Source organism: Sycon ciliatum, chromosome 1 (assembly GCF_964019385.1).
Source record: "Sycon ciliatum chromosome 1, ocSycCili1.1, whole genome shotgun sequence".
NCBI lineage: Eukaryota > Metazoa > Porifera > Calcarea > Leucosolenida > Sycettidae > Sycon > Sycon ciliatum.
Genome location: NC_088643.1, coordinates 26,125,332 through 26,145,861, shown reverse-complemented (window position 1 = coordinate 26,145,861; position 20,530 = coordinate 26,125,332). Strand labels below are relative to the sequence as shown.

Genomic DNA, 20,530 nt, shown 5'->3' with positions numbered 1-20,530 from the left:
ATACTCCGGCATATACTGGCTGTTGGTAACCAACCGGGAGAATGAAAGAAGAGCTAGGAGAATGAGAAAGAGAAGAAAGATGTGTCCGACCATAATCGTCGGGGGTCGAACCCACAACCTCTCGATTGGAAATCAACTGCACATACCACTGCACCATATGGCACACACACAAACACACACACATGCGCGTGTTGCAAAAGAATACTGAGATGGATGATCACTAAAAGAAATCGGAAATGCATCATAAAAAAACGAGGCTATAATACTGCCGGTTGATAAATTACATTATTGTAGCACGTCGTTTTGTATGTTGTAATGGATATCCATTTGATGTTCAAAACGTTATGATTCTCAAATAAATTGTTAGCAACAGTTGAAAATTCCCATAAATCCGTGTATTGAGTAATAAGAGTTGGAATGTGATTTCAAGGCAGCAGCAGCAAGCAGGACCCTACATGTATTATACAAGCAAAGTGCCTTCAGCTAGGCTATCACCTACAGTACAAGTCCAGCATATACAGCAGACAAACACCGAGTCAGTGCAGTGGCTAAGCAACGGAAGCAGCTGCATGCAGAAGTATGGCTTATCCCCCATTAGGGAAGAGAGAACCCGCACTGCGGCTGACTCGGGCATATTCCACAGTACGCTTTGATGAGGCCATGGGTTGTTCTCGCGACATGGCAGACACCGGCTGCAAACTGTCCTGGCTTGATAAGTTGATAGTGAATGGACGGCAATGTGTAACACTGGTGGTGGATGCCAGATCAATCCTGACTAGGGCTTACGTCTTAACAGCAATGACTGCAGTTGGAAGCAGAGCACACAGTGGCCAATGATCATCACATTCAGTGAAAGTCACTGGGCAAATCAGTACCAAATTACAGATATGATACACCACTCCTAATATACAAACCAGCCTACTGTCCTAACACACACACGCTGTGTCACGGTCACGACTCATAATCTCTTGCCCGAGTAACAGACCACTTTGACTGTGCATGCACCAAGCTAACTTACTGCTAGTACCCTGACATATACCCTGTACTGTAGAGCGCATGTGCACCCACCAAATGTGCATCGTATGCGCGAACGAACGCATATCCACATTCGAACGTTCGAAAGTTCGAATGTTTTTCCTTCAATAACATTTTTAGTAGTGTTTAAACCGAACACGGATTCTTCGAACGAATAATCTATATTCTATCGTACGCATGATGGCATTTTTCAACACTTTTTCAGCACTTTTTAAGTAGTTTTTTAAATATTTTTTGCTGATTATCGGGTTCTGTTATGTGGAGGTGCAAAACCGGTTAACATGTACCGCCAAGAGTACATAACCCCCCCCCCCCCCCCCCCCCAGAGTGTGCAACGCCTGATCCAGCTCTGCATATCGCATCGGGTCTTGGTCGAGCGTAATTGGATCTTCACCGCATCCATGTTTCCCTCGTATGGAAAGAACAGAAGTATTACTAGATACCGATAGGTGATTAAAACTTAGAGAAGAGATTGAGAAGAAATACTGCGAGCAGATCTACGCAGTGCAAATATCAGTAGGGTCAGCACTGAGCATAGATTTTTTTTTCGATTTCTGATAATTCCTACGACTATTCGATTATTCGTTCACCCCACGAATATTCTAAATTATTCGATTATTCGATTATTCGTTTCAACACTAATTTTTAGATTGTTCGAATGTTTGAACATTCCTCCAAGCAGTGTTATTTTGCAACGTTGTACAGGTTGGTGGCCTGGCTGCTGTTTTACAATGTTGTGTTTCCGGTGGCTGTGTGCGCGGGTGTAGTCGACCAAGGTTATCTTGGCTAGATATTGTGTTGGAATGGGTATGGACACTTACTAAGTAGGTCTTCTTTGGCTATGATGGTGGCAATGAGTATGCATTGTATGCAATTCAACTTTACAGAGAAATACTGAAAAGTTGAGTTGAGATCCGAAAAGGTGCCCATGTTATACGATAGTGTGTGCCTATCTTGTACTAACTGAGAAAGTACGAAATATTATGTACTACCAACTAGTAGCGATCCAACTCATCGCCAGTGAAGCGCCGCTTAAAACGTCCCTATAAGTTACAGCACACCGGCAGCAAGTTGTAGCAGGCCACAGCTGAACAGCGTGGTGCCACACATACTCAACTGTGAGACATGGACTTGTATTTGTAACAAGGATGTTAGTGCTTTAATAAGTGAGGTTTCTTTGTTAACATAAGTTTCATTATGTCTGTAATGCCAAATATGTGTTGTGTGTGGATATGCCTGGAAACTCCAAGATGTTTTCCGCTATACGCTCAGATTCTGGAAAGTCGCTGAAGAAAGCCACAACTCACTACAGCGATATGTCGTGTAGTACTAATGTACGTAAGAGCAAATGTACGAGTACAGAAATCACAGCACTCACCGACGATGACGGCAATGATAATGCTGACTACAACACCAACGGCGATCATCATCTGCAGGACATCAGCAACAGCAACATATCTCTTGTTGGCCATGGCCCATTGCGATAAAAAAAAAAAGATTGAAACAACACCTGAACCAGCATATCAGTACATTTGGAATAAACACCCTTATAGAGGTCATAGAGCCAGAAGATACTGGCATTTTGAACCGAAATGAAAAGCGTTTTCCTGTTGTTGAAATTCCACTGCAATCAGTTCAGCCGGTCATTCTGTGCTCCAATAATGATGCCAAACAAGGTCAGAACGGCTAGTTGCTGAGTGGACATCCAGAAGTACATTCACCGTATTTTAGAGGGTGCAAGTCAACCTTTTGTGACCTGAAAACCGAACCAAGAAAGGGGTAGTCAACTTACAATTGGGGTTCAACTGCCAGTAAACCGGGACACAGGGGCCAAAAGTATGGTAGCAGGCAGACTTTAATATACAGTCAACTTCGCTTATAACGACACTCGGCGGGGCATCAAAAAGGTGTCCTTATTCGCGAAGTGCCGTTATACCCGAAGTCTCATTATATGTATCACAGTGGGATGGGACTTTGCTCTGGGCATGGAAATTCTGTCGTTATTCGCGAATTGTTGTTATATCCGAAGTCGTTATTAGCGAAGTTGACTGTACCGTAACGTCGCGGATAAAAGCCGGGCTTATAAGCACATAAGTCGCTTTCTGCATCAGGCTTTAATGCAAACCATGCTTATATGCACCACTGATATTTTTTGCCAGGCTTGTATGCCAGGCTTCTACGCGCGACACGCGTAGATCTTCCACTGACTACCGGTATGGCGGCAGGTTTACTATGCACCGTACATAGCGCATGCACTCTTGACCTACCCGATCCGCGCTTTCATAGAAGCCAGGCTTCTACGCGCGACAGGCTTATATGCATTTGACCCGTTTGATTTTCAGGCTTCTATCCGCGATGTGCTTGTATGCAAACCCGGCTTTTATCCGCGACTTACCGGTAACCGGTAAAATATGGCAGTTTCATAATTATGATACCAACTATTTGCGGGCTGACAATAATACTCGTATACTACAACTGACATGGCCGAGCCTGCTTGCCAAGAACTCCCTCTACCCTACTATTCTAGTACCCTACTACTCCAGTACCCTACTACAGTCTGTATATGTATGTGTATTGTACTCTAGTTGTTGATCTAGTCTCAAACATACAGTGATCAATGACCACTCTGACAGGTAAGCAAGGAATGTCTGTATTTCCGATACTAGTATGTCACAAGAGCCAATCTTGGCACTCTGGATATGGTGCGCCGACGGCATCAATTCCCCATCGCTATTGACATCTGCCATCGTCTTCACCAATGTCGCAACATATCCGCGACTGGCTGTACACGTAGAATGACGTCTTACTGATACGTCAGTACACTCAAAGGAATATTGCTATACCCTGCTTGTTCAGAAGATACATGTAAGTTGGTCCTGAACAATGGCCCATCCATGTTGTTATAAAGTAGAGTTCTGGCCGGGGAGTAGTAAAATACACACATGTATTTTACTATTCCCTGGTTCAGACTTATTTCACTTTTTTCACCTTTACAATTTTGAAAATTCCTGCGAAGGCAAAGCGAACGCTGTACTGTGCTCACCTTGACGTTCTTCCACCACATCTTCTTCTTGATCATGCCTGCCGAGCGTTCAAACTGATTTGCTCCCGCTGTCAGATGCTCTGTAGTGCGCGCGCACGCACACACACACACACACACACATGTGCATGCACACACACACAAGGTTCATTGCCCAACACTTAAGCATTACACTGCAGTGAAGTTCTGCACAATCCCATAAGAGCTCCCCGTGTGAGCCCAACCTAGAATATGCCAAACCCCCTTACACAAGCCCGGTCTTGCAAAGTCAACGCCTTTAGTTCAAGATAAAGCCCATGCCATGGCTGTGTCTGTACTCCTGGCTGTACATGGTTCACAGAAGCAGGTCATGTCCTCTGCACTAGTGCAATGCTGCCACCAGGGAGTAGTAAAATATCGGCATTTTACTACTCCTTGACTGTCACGTTTTACCAAGAGTATATAACCCCCCAAGAGTGTGCAACTCCTGATACCCTTTCTATGGGGTATGCCGACGGCGAAAACTCACATCACGTGGTGCAGTGTCGCAGTTGTACGTTTCCAGCCCGTTTTTAGCGAGCAGCGGAGTACTAAAAAAAGCACTCTCTGACAGAAACTCACTGCGCGTATGCAAATCCCCAGCATGATCACGGCAGATTTTCGGATTGTGCGCACGCTATCCTACGTTTGTACGTAGTACAAAGGTATCTGAGACACGTGATGTGAGTTTTCGCCGTCGGAGACCCCATATGCAGTGTTGCACACTCTTGGGGGTTATATACTCTTGGTTTTACTGTACTGCAATTGCAGACCTAGTTACACATGACTGTACCTGGTACACTCATTTTTGAGTACATAGTACATTGTACAGGGCCACTAGTGTACCCACACTCAGTACAATTATGCAGATCTCACAAAGCCATTCAGCAGACCCCATTGCATGTGAACGGTCTGCGGCGGCATCCCCGAGGGACTCAAATACTGCGCAGAACACACGGAGAACACTTTGTGCACGAAGTCTATCCCCCGTGAATTCCGCGGGAGAATATCAGAAATTCCGTGCAGATTTCTGTGGCTGAAAACAGTAAATTCTGCCATAATTCTGCAAATCCTTCTATATTCTGCGGCAATTCTGCAGAAAATGAGCGTAAAAACAGATGGAATTTCCGCAACCCCACCGAAGTTTGTTGTCCCTATAAATTCTGAACCAAAATTATGCGAAATCCTGGTCCAAAAAAATTGAAAGCTCCAAAATATATCACACTTGGCCAGTTTTTGTGTGGAGCTCGTGTCCGCTTGAAGGTAAATTGATTACGGATTGACTGCAGAATGTGTAATATGTGTACAAGGTTCGTGTCGTATGACCTACAGGCAGGAGATCGCCTCCAGAATACGACCTCGAAAGGACGAGATGGTGGGGCACTCTGGTGGTACTTTATACGATACATGTATACTGATAACTAATTTCTCAGTCATGCACTGCTTTTAGGATACTTCTTTCATGTACAAAGGTGCCAATCAGCAGGATGTTCAAAGACAAAACAAATAAAGTGCCCGGTGAATGGGTATGCAGAGACTTCCTGCACTAGGCATGTTTCGTTTAGAGAGTGGAGCACATTGTCGAGCTGCGTACCTGCCCGGTCTTCCAGATCACCTAGCTTAGCATCACGCTCCAGCACCTTGTCCACATTGTTTTTCATAATGCCCAGTACCTGTGTACACAGGTGACACACACACACACACACACACACACACACACATATACACCACACAAAACACACACCGTACATGTGTGCATGTACACATAATAATCTCCCAGCAGGTACAAAGCATAGCATGGCTACAATCAGGAACGGGCCCAAAATCAGTAGCGAGGATTCAGAGCCAGGGTTATATATATAATATTGAAGCATATACATGATTGCTCAGCAAAGCTAGCTTCCTGTTCATGTGGTAGTCAACCCAGACCATGAACGGTTTCACTGTGGAATCTCCAGACCCCCCCCCCCCCCCACACACACACACAAGCAAACGAGCAAACATGCACACACAGAGGAAACAGCAATTGGCCAGCAATGTACATGCGTCTGTTCATCACCTGTTACCGGTCACTTCCTGTGTATGTGAGCGTGTGTTCATGTTTCTGGGTGCACTTTCCAAGTATTACGTACGTACATGTACCAGCATTGAAAAAAGTACCCTCTCAGGGGCGTCGCACACGGTACGACCAGTATGATCATGGCCGTACCACTTTTCGTCCAGGATGGTCCGCCCAGAGCGATGCAGAGCGCTAAAACGTGCTCTGTTGACTGAAAAAAAACGTTTTATTTCCCTCCGCCGGACCCCGCACCAACCCCCCCCCCTCCCCCCGTCGTACCACTCCCCGCTGGACTGTGAAGCCCCAGCCTCTCTTGAATTATACCCCGTCTGTCTGTGAGTGTGTGGACTGAAAAAATGCCCCAGGGGCACTAATCGTGCGAGTACAGTAATCCCAAGCCATACTGTTTCGATGCATGTCCTTTGGCTGTGCATGTGTGTATCTACAGGTACGTCCATTGCACTGACAACAGTACTTCGAAGGATGTGATTGTTGAATACTCAGGAGCATGTCATGAAGTGAAATGCACCGAGAAGACACCCGAGGTGTTCACCCACCTCATTGACCTGGTTCTGGGTCTGTTCGATGCGAGAGTTGTCGGACGACCTGCAGCCACACCAGAATATTACGTAACAGAGACATCCGGTCGTCAAAACCGATCTCGGAGTAACATAGCGTCTTGCATCGCTGCTCCTGACGGCCGGTTGACAACCAAGCACTTACGCCATGGTTCTTGTAAGAAAGTAAGGAGGTAAATCAGACAGTGGAGCTCCGAGACTGCCGATACGAGTACCTTCTCCCCACGTGTGGCTCTACCAGATCTGAAGTCGAGCTCAAGCTAACACACGACGGCCAAGTCAAATCTACATGCACAGCCTTGTCGGATCAGCTTTTGTCAAATATAATTTAGAGCTCTTGCTTCTGACTTCCTTCGGAAACAACCACAACACTGCAACCACCCGTGTACCTCACTGGACACAGCTGAACTAACTTCCTGAAGCAAAGTTTTGCTCTCTGGGATCAGCGTCACATGCAGCGTGATTGTTGCCAGGCAACAGCCAGTGACAGGCCAACCCCATCATTCAAATAACACACGTGAGTTCATAAAAAAAAGACCCAGGGACTCAGCAAGCGCAAGGAGCCCTACAACTATCCCTCACTGGCATGGCCCCTAGCCAGTACTGTTACTGGCCCAATACTCAGGCAATAGTAGAACTCCTGCACACATGTGACTGGCTCACCACTTCAAGCCGAAACGGCAAAAGTGCAGAATGTGCCTATGTAATCATGGCCTACAGACAGATCAACAGCTGTGATCACACGAGCAGAGCAACACAGTGAAGGTTTTTTTTTATTATACTTTTTTCGTCAACAACAATGCGATAATGATGTGTGCCTAAGACTGCTGATAAAGCTGATTTGAAATTATAAGAATTTCCACAGACAAAACAAAAAGCACAACTATGAGCGTCAAGGATAAGCTGAGTACTGATCAAACAGGAGAAGAGAAGACAAGGAATACTGGGAATAGAAAATAACCTCTCGTTCGGGCGAGTTAGTTCTTAATCCACACTTTAAAAAAGGAACAAGAACATACTGGGAAGCCAAGATGCACAGAACGGCATACACGGGCTTCCCTACATAAAAATTTCATGCGCTCCAAACACCAAGTACCAAGTGTGACAAAAAGACATAATAATAATAATAATATATGTACGCATTAGCATTGGGAGCGTAGTGGAATTTGCAGTAGCATATGTGACCTAAACGAAGCACAATCAAGCATGACAGACAGAACCATAACCTGGCTGGGAGTCCTAGGGTGAGGAGTGGAGTGTCCCCAGCCAACCAAGAAGAATATCAGGTAACAGGAATATAGAATATATTTGATATTTTGTAGAAAACAACAGTCCGAGAAGACGAGCCTAGACTAATCTTGGAAGCTAGCCTCAACTAAGCGCTGACTTACTACTAGGCATTGGAGATCCACGATCACCATCACCCCCATTCGATGTCCAGAATGGATTACGCTGGCTCTCCTTCCCGCCAACCACTATCTGCTGCAAGCGGCCGGATGCACTGGAGTCATTGACTGCATCTATGACGGCATTGACAAACAGACCGTCTTCAAACGTCGAGCATGTGGCTACCATACTTCGATCAGCTTGCATGCGCGCCGGCGATGCTTCAAACCCTCGGCGCATCAGAGCAACAGCTTGCTCGGTGCCGCGCAAAAGCAAAGAGGGCATACCGAGATCATCACCTGAACTACACTGCGCGCCACCAGGGCTGTCATCACGCACAATCAGACGCTCCCTTTGCTCATTGCTTGCCTGCGCAAACAGCTCTGATCCGCGCACAATCAGACGGCCGCGCTCACCGATCATCAGCATCTCCTGGCTGAACTGGTTTGGCACATGGCTATTTAAAGTCACTGTTGCGTGAAGCCCACTGTCACCGCACAGTGTAAATGTGGTGAAGTCGTCACTATCAATCGAACGGAATCCCTCAACCTTACCGGGCAGTTGTCTGACTAGCGTTCGGACTTGACCATTAACTTCTCGTATTCTCTCCGACGTCAGGTACATCAGAATATCGATAACATGGCTGCCCACAGTGCTCAGTATACCACCACCCATTGTTTGATCACATATCCACGTGAAGCCCTTGGGATGTACCAATGGCCCTCGTCTTACGACCACTTCGCACACCATCAGCTTGCCACAGAATCCCTGCGAGATCATCTCCTTCATTTTGACAAATGCGGGAAGGTGCCGAAGTGGATTTGGGCACATGGCAAGTAAGCTGGGATAGTACCGTGCTGCAGTGACCATCTTCTCCGCTTCACTTTGCGTTAGAGCCATGGGAAATGAGCAGAAGACATGCTTTCCAGCTGACAAGGCCTTGACAGCCATCTCTGCATGTGTATGAGGGGGCGACACTATGCAAACTAAATCCACTTCTGAAGCCAACAGAAACTCCTGGAAACTAATTGTTCTAAAGGGAATGTTAAGATCATTTCCAACTCGTCCAGCAGCCTCCTTCTTCCTGCCACAAATAGCGGTAACTTGAAATCCATTATCAACTAAAATGGGAACTAACATTCGAGCAGTCCATCCTGTTCCAAAAATACCGATTCTCGGCAGGTTGGACCGTACACAAGTATCCATTCCAGCCATTCCATTCAAGATCAGGTGCTGGACATCGATAGAGCTATCTTTCTTTCAAGGAGTGCTTTTCAGAGCCATCAGGGCAAAGGGGAAACGTCTTCATCCTTCCATTCACCAAGAAATATCTACATTGGAGAAATGTTGGCACTTCATGAACGAACTCGGCTGGCGTTGTCGATCCAGGCCGCCGGGTGCTCCTTTGCAGGCTTTGGAGTAAAACCCAACATCACGGTGCGACTCCCGCACAATTCCTCTATTTGCAAAGGATTTTAGGATAACACCGATTGAATTCATTGATTATTGATTGACATTTCCTCAAAACGCTCCAAAAACCGCACCTGATTGCCAATTACGTCACTTTCCACGTTTTTCATGTGCGCAAGTTCATTCATGAAGTCAGCTCGAGTTCAAATCAAAAGTAACGTGTACGTTTACTGCAGGTGTACAAACCTGTGTCAAGCAAAACAAAATTCGAAAGTCCAATAGTCTGAATAGAATCTTCTCAGAAGGAAATAGTCTGCTCTCCATCAGACCTGTATTAGAAAAGCCTTTGACGTTTAGGTTGAGAGCTTCTGAAATCTTCGAATATGGGTCTCCAGTGGCAGCTGGTGGCTTGGTTTTTGTACCTGGAAGTTGCACTTGTCTTTCTGTTGTGCATGGAATTCGTATCTGCTACAAGGTATTTCGGAAACAGAATCTGATGAGTGGAGGATATTCCTAGTTACGTAATATAATTGATGGATGGTTGTTTTCATCCTCCGTTTTTCTTGGCTGCGATCAGATGGAAGAAAATCTTCAGCTCTCGCTTCGTATCAATGTTGAAGAAGCATGCGTCAGCGTCATTCTACACTCTACTTCTGCTCCTTGTCTTGCTGTTTGTGGGTAAGCATTATTGAAGTGACACCCCCTCTCCTTCTCCTGCATCTGTGAGCTGAGTGCGTGGCTAGGGTTGTGTTGTGTCCCTCAGTCAAGTCATATTATTATGACTTCTCACGAGCATGCGCACTAGAGATGCATGCTCGTGTGAAGTTGGTTTTGGGTTGTTCGGAGGCAGTCTTCTCTTGCTGCAGCTGAGTCTGGTTGAAGATAATGACATTCCGAGTTCAGAGCAGTTCAGAGTGAGCCAGTTACGTGTGTGTGTAAACTGCATGATTAGATCATTGTATGGTCTAGGCAGGGACCATACAGGTTGTGACTCATGGGGACTGTCACAGTTTAAATCCTCCAGCCAGGGGTCCCAAGTCTACAGCTGCTGAACAAGCCAGGGTCCCAAGTGTATATACCGTAGTTCCACGCATATAAGCCCATGGGCTAATATAAGAAATAATGCATTTTCCGGGAAAAAATCAGTAATAATGGTTCGTTTTTTAGCCCTGGGCCTATATTCGAATTTTGAAGGCAGCTGGCTCGCGAAAAAGTACAAATCCGTGTGCGGTTGTCCGCCTACTGTAGGTACCGGTACTTGTAATGTAGTCTGCACTGACATGCTGTACTACGGTGTTCAGGTCTGTTTATTAGCCCATGGGCCTATAAACAGAGGTGGGCTTATATCCGGATATAGGCCCATGGGCTTATATGCGCGGAACTACGGTAAGCAATGTTAGTACAAACAAGAGTACAGAATCTTCAGAGTGTGTAAATGTACAGCTCTTTCTGTGTTGATGTTTATCTGAGCAGAATCCTCCTGTTACATGTACAGTGGAGTGCCGATTATCCGTACCCCTCGGGTCGCCGACTGTCACCAGGGGTTCGGATGACAGGAATGTTTGGATAAGGGAGCAGTCACACATCTATCTAAAACATGCATTTCCCGCATGTTTTCATCATATTTATTCCCTTCCACGGCACAGCAGGAACTAGGCGCACTCCGGCTCCTCAAAATGACACTGTGGTTATACATGTTCACACCAATCTGTCATAATACATCCTGTACATCGTTTGAATGGTGCTCCGAGGGGGGAAATCAGCAAAACATCATTTTCTACCCCTCGATTCAATGCAAGCACGCATGTCAGATACCGTAAAGTCGCGGATAAAAGCCGGGTTTGCATACAAGCACATCGCGAATAGAAGCCTGAAAATCAAACGGGTCAAATGCATTATAAGCCTGTCGCGCGTAGAAGCCTGGCTTCTATGCAAGCGCGGATCGGGTAGGTCAAGAGTGCATGCGCTATGTACGGTGCATAGTAAAACTGCCGCCATACCGGTAGTCAGGGGTAGATCTACGCGTGTTGCAAGTAGAAGCCTGGCTTCTATGTGCGTACAAGCCTGGCAAAAATATCAGTGGTGCATATAAGCATAGTTTGCATACAAGCCTGGTTTGCATTAACCCTTTAGGGCCCACAATTATTTCAAGAAATGCACTGCATACGCGAGCCCAGGTACTTATCTGGTCGTAACTTTGTGTCCTTTGGCCTATTTTGGTGATCTTGGGCTTTCTGGAAAGCTCTTGGCCAGAGGAACACAGCGATAGCTAGCAATACATCACTCGATCCACAGAACCAGCGCCGCAGCGCGATACGGCGCTCCAAAGCCAGCATTGCGAGCGCCCAACTCAAATTCTCTGCCATTTCAACAAATTGCATCACAGATCGCTCAATTTTTTTTACTGGGGAGCTGAGAAACGTGCCTTTGCGATGACGTGAACTATCTGTAGCTGCGTGGGCCGCGAGTCAGGGAAAACCCCTAAAAAGAGTTCAAAATGCACGCGCTCGAGTTGACTCTGCTGAGCGAATTTAGTTCGAGTCTTGTATCTCCGCTCTCCGAACTCGGATCGCTTTCGGGTTTTTCCGAGCCGATAGCTGAGACAATTCTAATGCCCTTTCGATTGTCCGATTTGGTCAAGGGACAGCCGAGTTACGCCAGGTTGCGCTTTGAAAAGTATGCACTGTACACTGGTACGGATATATCCGTACTATCGCCTCAAAGGGTTAAAGCCTGATGCAGAAAGCGGCTTATACTTATGCTTATAAGCCCGGCTTTTATCCGCGACTTTACGGTAGTTGACGTTCGAATAATTGGCATCCTACTACTGTATACGCATGGGTGGGTCCACAAGTACATTTTGTGCGCAAGGCAGGAAGTCACATAAACCCGGGAGGGGACACGGCCTGTCCCTCCAGGAAATCGCGATTCCACGGATGCAACAAATTTCGCATTTTTAGCCCAAACCCGCGATTTTCTGCAAAATCCGCAATTTCCCGCGTTTTCTGCAAAATCCGCGATTTCCCCGCGTTTTTTGTTGTTTTCTGCACTCTTTTTACATCTTTATGCACTTTCCAGGCAGGGCTTTCCATGTCGGTTTAATATTTGCACAGTAGACTCGTACTACTCTCCAGTACTAGATCTACTGCGCAAAAAGCGATTCTGCGGATGGAAAACGTTTTGTGATTTGGCCCAAATCCGCAATTTTCTGCAAAATACCTTCGCGAATTCCTGGAAAGTTCCGCAACTTTCCGCACTTTTCGGTGCATTTCTTGTTGTTTTCTGCCGCAACTTCTTGCGCAAGTTTTCGAGAAATTGTCCGCAAATTCCCGCGGACAGCACAGCGTGCAAACGCATGGGTGATGTACGCCTCACGATTCTTGAGGAAGCCTCCCTGGCTAGATATCGCAGGAATCTCAGAATGTGCCGCCTTTTCAAGTTTCTACAGTTGTTTCGACCACACAACCACAAGAGTACAAGAGATGATCAGGTAAAAGATAAGACTCTCATCAACGGCGATATACGGCGATGAAGAACTGTGTTGCCGAGCACTGTCCCCTGGCTTGTGTACCGACGCGTGCCATTTTGGGGGATATTTGTATTCATCTGTGTATTCAATTTGGCAATTCAATTGTCCTAGTAAAAAAAGTACAGTTCGCACATTCGCGTTACTGTAAGACATGTATATATAACGAGGAAGCAAATCTAACGTTTTAACGGACGACATTTCTTCGTTATAATAAGATCCGTTGAAGCCGTACTGCTTCATATATGCTGTGTGTGGATATGGCAGAATACTGCAAGATCGTTAACATATCTTCTCGTTAACCTATGAATTTTGGACAATCGTTAAATTTGCGACTCGTTATAATAACATGTCTTACAGTACTACCGACTGTACAATTGTGTTGAGCAACGCAACCAGCTTAGAGAAGTTTCGCTTCCAAGTATAGAGCAGCAATTCAAATATATCTCTAATTCAACTGAACAATGCTGTTTTCCTGCATTACTACAGTGCTGGCCAGAGAAATCCAACCTCACGAATGAAATAGCGCCGCGTTTGAGTGCGCAGATCAGTGTTTGTAGTGCTAGGGCTGTGTAGTCCCGAGGAGGAGCCACATTTAATTAACGTCCGCAAGTGATGTGATGTCTCCTACTGCTTTGGTGTTTGTATGTGTAGATTCGGTGAACAAAATGCTCAAGTATCGTCAACAATATGAGGAGTACAAAACTGCCGGTCGCCCAGGTATCGGCGTGGGGCCAGATCCAGGTGCTATGATGTTCCTTGCCCAACGAAACCTCTACATCACCGGTTTCTCTCTTTTCTTGCTGCTGTGAGTAAACATGTGGTCGCTGTATTTGTGCTTGCACCTTTTGGGGCGTGGTAGTGGCCGTTGTTTTTTTTGCGTGTGTGGGTGCGTGCGTCTGTGTTGGTGGGTATAGACATGGATGTGAATCGACATTAGCTTGAGCTGTGCATCTTTCTCATTTCTATTGTTAACGGGGAATTGTTTCGTTTCTGTCATTTTTACGCCGAAACCGAAGTAAAACGCTGTGCCGCCTTGGCCGCGCCGAGGGGAATGAAAATTTTGAAATGAAGCTTGCAAAGAGCTAGAGTCCGATCGCCAAGCTGGTCTTATTGAAGGAAAAAAATATTTCGAGAGAGAAAGAACATGTCGAAACGTTTTGTTGTTTACACGAGAACGATAAGCGTGTACACAGCAACGCGTTTTTCGGCACGCAATGGTCACGTGCAATAAGTTGGCCTGGTGGGCCTGTGGCGGCGGCATGTTTTGAGTCTTGTGAGAGCACTTGGACAACTTCATACCCCCAGCACGACATATCTCTGTCAGGACCTGGGCGTGAGTGTTCATTTTGATGCTATGTGATAGAAAAATGCACAAAAATCAAGACGTGGGAACATCATAGGGTGTGTACAGAAAAGCCATCACAAAATTCAAGACCCATTTCCAGACCCATCCAAGTGTAACATTTTAGACCAACCGCCACACACACACACGCACGCACGCACGCACACACACACACACACACACAGCACAAAATGATCAGCGGACTTTATTCTTGACAACAGCAACTCCTGAAAGTAGGGCCCAATACCGAACATTGTCAAATAACGACCCTTTGTTTCCGCACTGGAGAACTTGGTCGCGATCTTACTGTCTGGAAACATCTTTGCGAAGAGGCCGGACTGACCGCCAAGGCCCTCGCAGCTACGGAATGGTAGGTGTTTGTCAGATACATTCAGCGCCCATAGAACTTCTGCCTCCAACTCCCGAGTGCTTGACACAAACGAGGACAAACTTTCCGCTGCCGCCGATGAAGAATGTGGCGCTGCAGTTCGGGACCTGGCTGAGAACACACTTGCCACGGAGGGACTAGCAGACGCACTCCTTACCGCTTCCTTATGCTTGGCTCCCTTGGCATGGCTGACAAGCGCTTTCTCCCCCATTGTCATGATAACAAACGTCGTGTTGCAAAGCTTGCAGCGGGCGGAGTGCTTGTCCTTCTGGTTCCTCTCTACCCAGAGAGAGTAATCCAGGTGGGACAACCATTTGTCCGAAAACACAGCGTCCCATACTTATTCTTTGGCACAGGAAACTTCAACTTGACAAGGACAAGAAAAATCCAAGCTACTTCACCAAGGTCATGGCAGGTTGTGTTTTTCTTGTGTCAAAACATCAAAACAAAACGACAGTAGATTCTACATAACAACAGTACAAGCGCGAAGCCTACAATCCGTGTGCAGTGGCCGCGTGGGCAAACACTACAGTTGTAGCAGGCATGCGGCAGTGATCATGTGCTGCGCGCACCCGTCCATGACCGATCGTGTTGCAGAGTACTAGTAGATCTACACGCTGACTTGTACTTGTAGTGTGACTGCCTGTACTGTGTGGACCACAGGGGCACATGCGCCGCGTGGGTGCAAGCCACTGCCGCAGCTTGGAGCAGATCTATGACGTGTGCCAGTACCAGACCAGTATTGTACATTACAACACTGTTGCATGCATGTTTTCAAAATCCCAGATTTTTTCTAGACAAAGTGTCATTCAGGTCAAAATCAAGACTTTTTCAAGGTCTGGAATTAAGATTTACAAATTCAAGACTTTTTCCAGACTTTCAAGACTCTGTACGAACCCTGCTCATGAGATTCCTTTTTTGAGAACTGGAACGCGATGATCGATTTCAAGCACAAGAAGGCCGATCCTTTCAGGAATATTTGAACTTACATCTATGAAAAATCAGAGAGACGTTTACTGGGGGTTGATTACGACTCAGAAAACTGCTTCACTGCCACGAGCGAAAATAAAAAGAGAGCCGACAACAGTTGATCGTGATGACATCATCATCTATACTGCCACAGTGCTACTGCTAGTGCACGTACAGTGCAGTGTGTGCAGGCATACAAATCCTCCATAAATGTGTAATACATGTACATGTTGAAACTCGGATGTTGAGCCAATAATAAATGTAGAAAGGAAAAGGACATAATTATGGATACGAGTTAAGAGTAACTCTCCTGTATAAAGTATCTGGTTACAGTGATGGAGAGTTACTCTTAACTCGTATCCATATGTCCTTTTCCTTTCTACATGATGTAGATGTGCATGTAGTATAGTAATACGGAGGTTTAGCGTCGCGAATTTGAAATTTCGCCTTCAAGTTCGTGAACCTTTTTCGGTTCGCGAACTGGATTGCGAACTTTCGCATTTTTTATTCGGAAAAGTAGTCGAAACACGAATCGCGGATTCGTGTCAGGACAGTCATAAATTTACTACGCTGTACTGTCTGTACACAATCATGTACATGTACGACGTGTCAACGTCATGCATGTGCAAATTCTGTTTGCTAATCCTTCTCATAACGCGAATTCCGTCACTGAGTTCGACTTTCCTTGGAGTGCAAACGCGAATTTCGTCTTGCTAAACCTCCGTATTGTCTTGAACAATGTTTTGCTCTACAGTAGCAGTAGCATCTTGAAATTTCTCTCGTTTTCTTATTGCGTGTTTCCCTCCTCTGTCATTATGGCCCAGCATTCTCTCTATTTCGTTCTTATTTCAGCCCCGCTCGGCTGTTGTTTTTGTTTTTGTTTTGTTTTCTCTGTATTTCTGCTGTTAGTGTCGTAAACCGTTTGATGAAGCTGCTCTCCCAGCTTGCAACGGTGACGGCCCGCGAGGAGGCTGCGTTGCAACAGGCGCGCTCTGCCTCGACACAATCTGAACGGCTAATGGACGAGAATGCTGATCTGCGCGCCAGCTCTGCTGTAAGTAAATTGCTGTCAGTTGTACTGTACTATCCAGGGTCGGCCTTATCAGCGATTGCTGCATGTCACTCAAAGGCAGTACGGTAAATGTAATGGTAGCCCAGAGTCGATTTTGGCCGCTGGGGCAAGAGATGTTAGAGACCTCCTGTTTCAATGAGCTCGACGTAGTGGAGTGGATGCAGTGCTCATCTCCTCTCCCTCGTCTCCGTTGCCTCCGCAGCCACCCAATCCCAGATGGGTCTCCTGCATGGGATGAAATAATCTTCTCTCGAACTGGAAATCAAACCTGCGACCTCATGTTTGGAAGGCCAATGCTCTTAACCACTTTGCCAACCATACACTCCCACGGGCTGTGCCACCTGTCAAACGCTGTAAAAAAAATTGAATTTTTTTTATATGGACAGCCTGGTGAATTTACTTGATAGCATATGTACGGAGTTTGTACACATTGTATACGGAGTTCATACAGTTGCAGCTAGAGTGCAAGGAAGAGTGCAAGGAAGAGTGCATGGTGCAAGTACAAAGTAGAGTAGAGAACGTACTTGACCATTGTTGACGACGTTTTGCAAAAGCGCTCTTCTTTTTCTTCGATTTGGATCGTTTCTCACCTCTGACTGGGAAGCTCTGTTACATGTATCTCGTTCTTCCCTTTTCCTCTGCTGAGGTTCACTTGCTGAGGTTAACTTGCTGAGGTTCACTTGCGCTCTTTAGTAGCGCTCTTCGTTTGTCGTTAGTAAATAACTTAGTCAATAGTCAGTGGTTTCCTCTTCAGCAATGTCGAAGAGTTGAAGTGGTGCCGGAGCAATGGAGCCATCAGCGCCGTCTAGAGCACCATATGAAGTGTCCGCGCAGAATCTGTTTGTGGGACGTAAGCTGCTGGACATGGTGCTTCATTCGAAGAGTTCCCTGCAAAGATCTCAAGACTTCTTTTGTCACCCCTATCGTATATTTCAGTCGAGAAACTAGTTGGGAGGTCTTCATCCTGGCAACTCTCTTGTGCGAGAGTAAAGTAAAGTTGGCATGTCTGAGTTTCAACCGTCTTACGATTGTGTTGATACGCACAAGCAGCGCAACCAGAAGTTTGGCTTGTGCGTTGACTGTACTGTTGTTTATATAGTTGTGCTGATATCAATGTGTACTGCAGAGATCTGGAAGCAGCAAGACCAGTGGTAGCAAGGCTGCTGCTGCTGCTGCCAGCAGTGAGACCAGTGAAGCTGATGTGACCAAGCTACGTGACCAGCTGCGTGAGAAGAGCAAAGGTAAGAACACGTCAGTCACTCTGTGCCTGCTTCAACATGTTTGAGACCAAACTTGGATGCAGCTTCAGGAAAGCCTCACATTCTAGTTCCAAAAGTTCACTCATTTGCTTTCGCACAGAGTTATGCAGATGGGTGAGAGGGAACTGAATAACCAAAAAGACCTTGCCATGTACTGATAGTGTTTGCTATAAATATACAATGTACTGGGACTGATTTTCCATTGATTGGTGAGGAAAGCGGGTGCTGGTATTTTGTGCGGGGTTTCCCATTGTCACAAGCTTCTCTTGTCTGTGTGTTGAGATGTGTTTTTTTTTGGCTGTGGCTGCCTGCAGAGCTGGAGTCTGCACAAGCTTCTCTAGAGGCCATCAAAGCCCAGGCAGAGAGTACCAACAGAGAGTATGACCGCCTTCTCAAGGAGCACTCTCAGCTTCAGGTATGCTAGCCATCTTTGTCTTGGAGAAAGAGATTCCGATCTCCAAAGTGCTTCAAGGGCGCACAATAGACATGGTTTGCGTTTTACCGTTCACACTAAATCCAACGGTACTCGTACCCAGCACCCAGAATACCGTGGGTTTGGTATCGTTTCGACGATAGAAAGCTCTGTTTACGGGAGAACGAAACGGTAAGATTCCAACTAGGGTTACGTCACAAGTCAATCTTTGTGTCAGAAACCGAAATGCTAACCATGTCTTGAAACACACACAAAAAAACGGTACAGGCCAACGGTCGAAGTTAGCGTGAACGGTGAAAGGCTAACCATGTCTAATTTACACTCAAGCTTCCCTTATCCGACCCTACCCAATCCAGTCACCTGCCTCTACCGGGCACCGTTCTGGGAGCGGTGCGTAGTGAGTACATGTAGACTTCATTGTGGGCACCATTTGCCAGTTGGCATGGGCCACATAGCTGGCTTGGCAACGATTGTTCTGTGCTTCTATTCTCCTTGGGAAAATGTAGATTGATTGTGAGTGTTAAGAACTCAGATGGTGAGCAAGGAAAACAATTAATTCTTTCCTTACATACCACCGGTATCTGTGACATTCACGTTGTACATACCGGTATCTGTGACATTCACGTTGTACATGCAATAACCTTTTTAAAAACAAGAAAAGCTCTTCACCTCTTCTGCCGATTGCAGGAACAAGTTGGCGGACAAGACAAGAAAACTGACTAGACCCCAGCTGTGCTTGGTCCGGACCGCTGTGATTGCGACGCACCACCTTGTCTCTGTCATCGCTTCTCCTGCACGAGCTGCCGTCGCCTTGTGTCCTCCAATGGCAAAGTACATTGGTTTGGACGTGCATAGGCAGCTAGCCGTGGCATGAATCCATATGCCTACTTTCTGTACTAACACATGCTGTGATTAGTGCCCTTGCCATCACATGCTGCACAGTCTCATGCAATTGCCCGTGTGTGCGTGTGTTTTAGCCGGTCCAGGTGCTTTTCTTTTTTACCATTGTGCATAACGTTATGTGCTTCAGAGTTTTGTTTCCTTACTTTGATGATGATTGCCGTAGCTGGATCCGCGCCAACACTTTCTGCTCTGAGAGATTTGAGACGTTTGGCCCCGGGCACTCCAGTTTTCTTTTGCCCATAAGATGACTTCCTTGTTTCAGGCGTTACTACTGGCATGTTTGTTTCGGGTGTTACTACTGGCATGTCGTTGATGAATTCTCCGATTTACATTACATGAATCTGGATGTCCTCTACTCATTCTTTATTCATTGTGTCTTCCTGTGCATGCAGGCTGGCTGCAGGAAGTGACTATTCCTGTGCATGCAGGCTGGCTGCTCAGTCTGGCTTGTCACAGTGTAGGTGGGTGCCAGCAAGTACTTCCTGCTTGCTATACCATGTATACCCTGCACAGCAGATTAGTCATTATGATGCAGAACCAGCAGACTTAGCACAGTCTGGAATACCTATCCAGAAGTGGTAGCAGTTCTCTGCCACGGCTGGCATTTGAGCACGAGCAGATTAGAGTAGTCTCTGAGAAGACCAAGGGTGCTCGTTCCAGTCCAGGGAGTTGTATTGAGTATGATCCTCTGTACAAAACTCTCTGTTCGACATGTAGTCCGAACAGATGGTTCATGACTTTTGTGTTGACCTGATGCAGAGCCAAGGAATTCTGATTTGCGTCAACCAGACACATTGATTAATTCCGGTTTGCAGTAAGATAACAGTGAAATAAGCATTCTTACTGCAATTGGGAGTCACTTTTCTCCGTTCATCTGGACAGGAAATGTCCTGGCATTTACTCTCATGAAATCTTGTACGTATCCAGGATCAGGAGGATTTACTGCACCCATGTTTGGGCCTCGAGATTATGGTTACAGTTGCATGTTGTACTAGTCACATGTGTAACCGTGGTAACCGTGGATGGCATATCTACTACCAAGAGTACATACCACCTCCTGGGGGGGGGGGGGGGGCATTTGAGTATGTACTCTTGCTAGTACACACCGA

The 20,530-nt window shown here is 46.2% G+C and overlaps 3 protein-coding genes across 3 annotated transcripts; 1 reads left to right on the top strand and 2 right to left on the bottom strand.

Annotated features, from left to right (window-relative positions):
• Positions 1–9: 9 nt before the first annotated feature.
• Positions 10–7,150, bottom strand: LOC135820570 (vesicle-associated membrane protein 2-like). Its single transcript, XM_065333641.1, has 6 exons — positions 6,876–7,150; positions 6,710–6,758; positions 5,688–5,766; positions 4,079–4,158; positions 2,414–2,465; positions 10–802 (listed from the first exon to the last, which is right to left on the bottom strand). Exons 1-6 carry the CDS (start codon positions 6,878–6,880, stop codon positions 783–785), a joined length of 285 nt encoding a protein of 94 aa, XP_065189713.1. The 5' UTR covers positions 6,881–7,150; the 3' UTR covers positions 10–782.
• Positions 7,151–7,477: 327 nt separating this feature from the next.
• Positions 7,478–9,511, bottom strand: LOC135820540 (glucose-fructose oxidoreductase domain-containing protein 2-like). The gene has a single exon (XM_065333631.1). It carries the CDS (start codon positions 9,329–9,331, stop codon positions 8,102–8,104), a length of 1,230 nt encoding a protein of 409 aa, XP_065189703.1. The 5' UTR covers positions 9,332–9,511; the 3' UTR covers positions 7,478–8,101.
• A 251-nt stretch (positions 9,512–9,762) lies between these two features.
• On the top strand, positions 9,763–19,787 carry LOC135820556 (B-cell receptor-associated protein 31-like). Its single transcript, XM_065333633.1, has 7 exons — positions 9,763–10,001; positions 10,104–10,204; positions 13,707–13,860; positions 16,664–16,808; positions 17,953–18,067; positions 18,400–18,500; positions 19,206–19,787. The coding sequence occupies exons 1-7, from the start codon at positions 9,910–9,912 to the stop codon at positions 19,239–19,241; spliced, it is 744 nt and encodes a 247-aa protein (XP_065189705.1). The 5' UTR covers positions 9,763–9,909; the 3' UTR covers positions 19,242–19,787.
• The last annotated feature ends 743 nt before the right edge of the window (positions 19,788–20,530 follow it).

What these genes read in the sequence shown, in the direction of transcription:
- LOC135820570 (XM_065333641.1), bottom strand. An exon ending in TGATCTGGAAGACCGGGCAG is followed by an intron (nt 4,159 to 5,687) that starts GTACGCAGCTCG and finishes CGCGCACTACAG; the next exon opens with AGCATCTGACAGCGGGAGCA. An exon ending in TATCATTGCCGTCATCGTCG is followed by an intron (nt 803 to 2,413) that starts GTGAGTGCTGTG and finishes TTCCAACTGCAG; the next exon opens with TCATTGCTGTTAAGACGTAA.
- LOC135820540 (XM_065333631.1), bottom strand. Translation starts at nt 9,331, where the DNA reads ATGGCTGGAATGGATACTTGTGTACGGTCCAACCTGCCGAGAATCGGT.
- LOC135820556 (XM_065333633.1), top strand. Translation starts at nt 9,910, where the DNA reads ATGGGTCTCCAGTGGCAGCTGGTGGCTTGGTTTTTGTACCTGGAAGTT. An exon ending in GCTGCGTGAGAAGAGCAAAG is followed by an intron (nt 18,068 to 18,399) that starts GTAAGAACACGT and finishes GGCTGCCTGCAG; the next exon opens with AGCTGGAGTCTGCACAAGCT. An exon ending in AGGAGCACTCTCAGCTTCAG is followed by an intron (nt 18,501 to 19,205) that starts GTATGCTAGCCA and finishes TGCCGATTGCAG; the next exon opens with GAACAAGTTGGCGGACAAGA.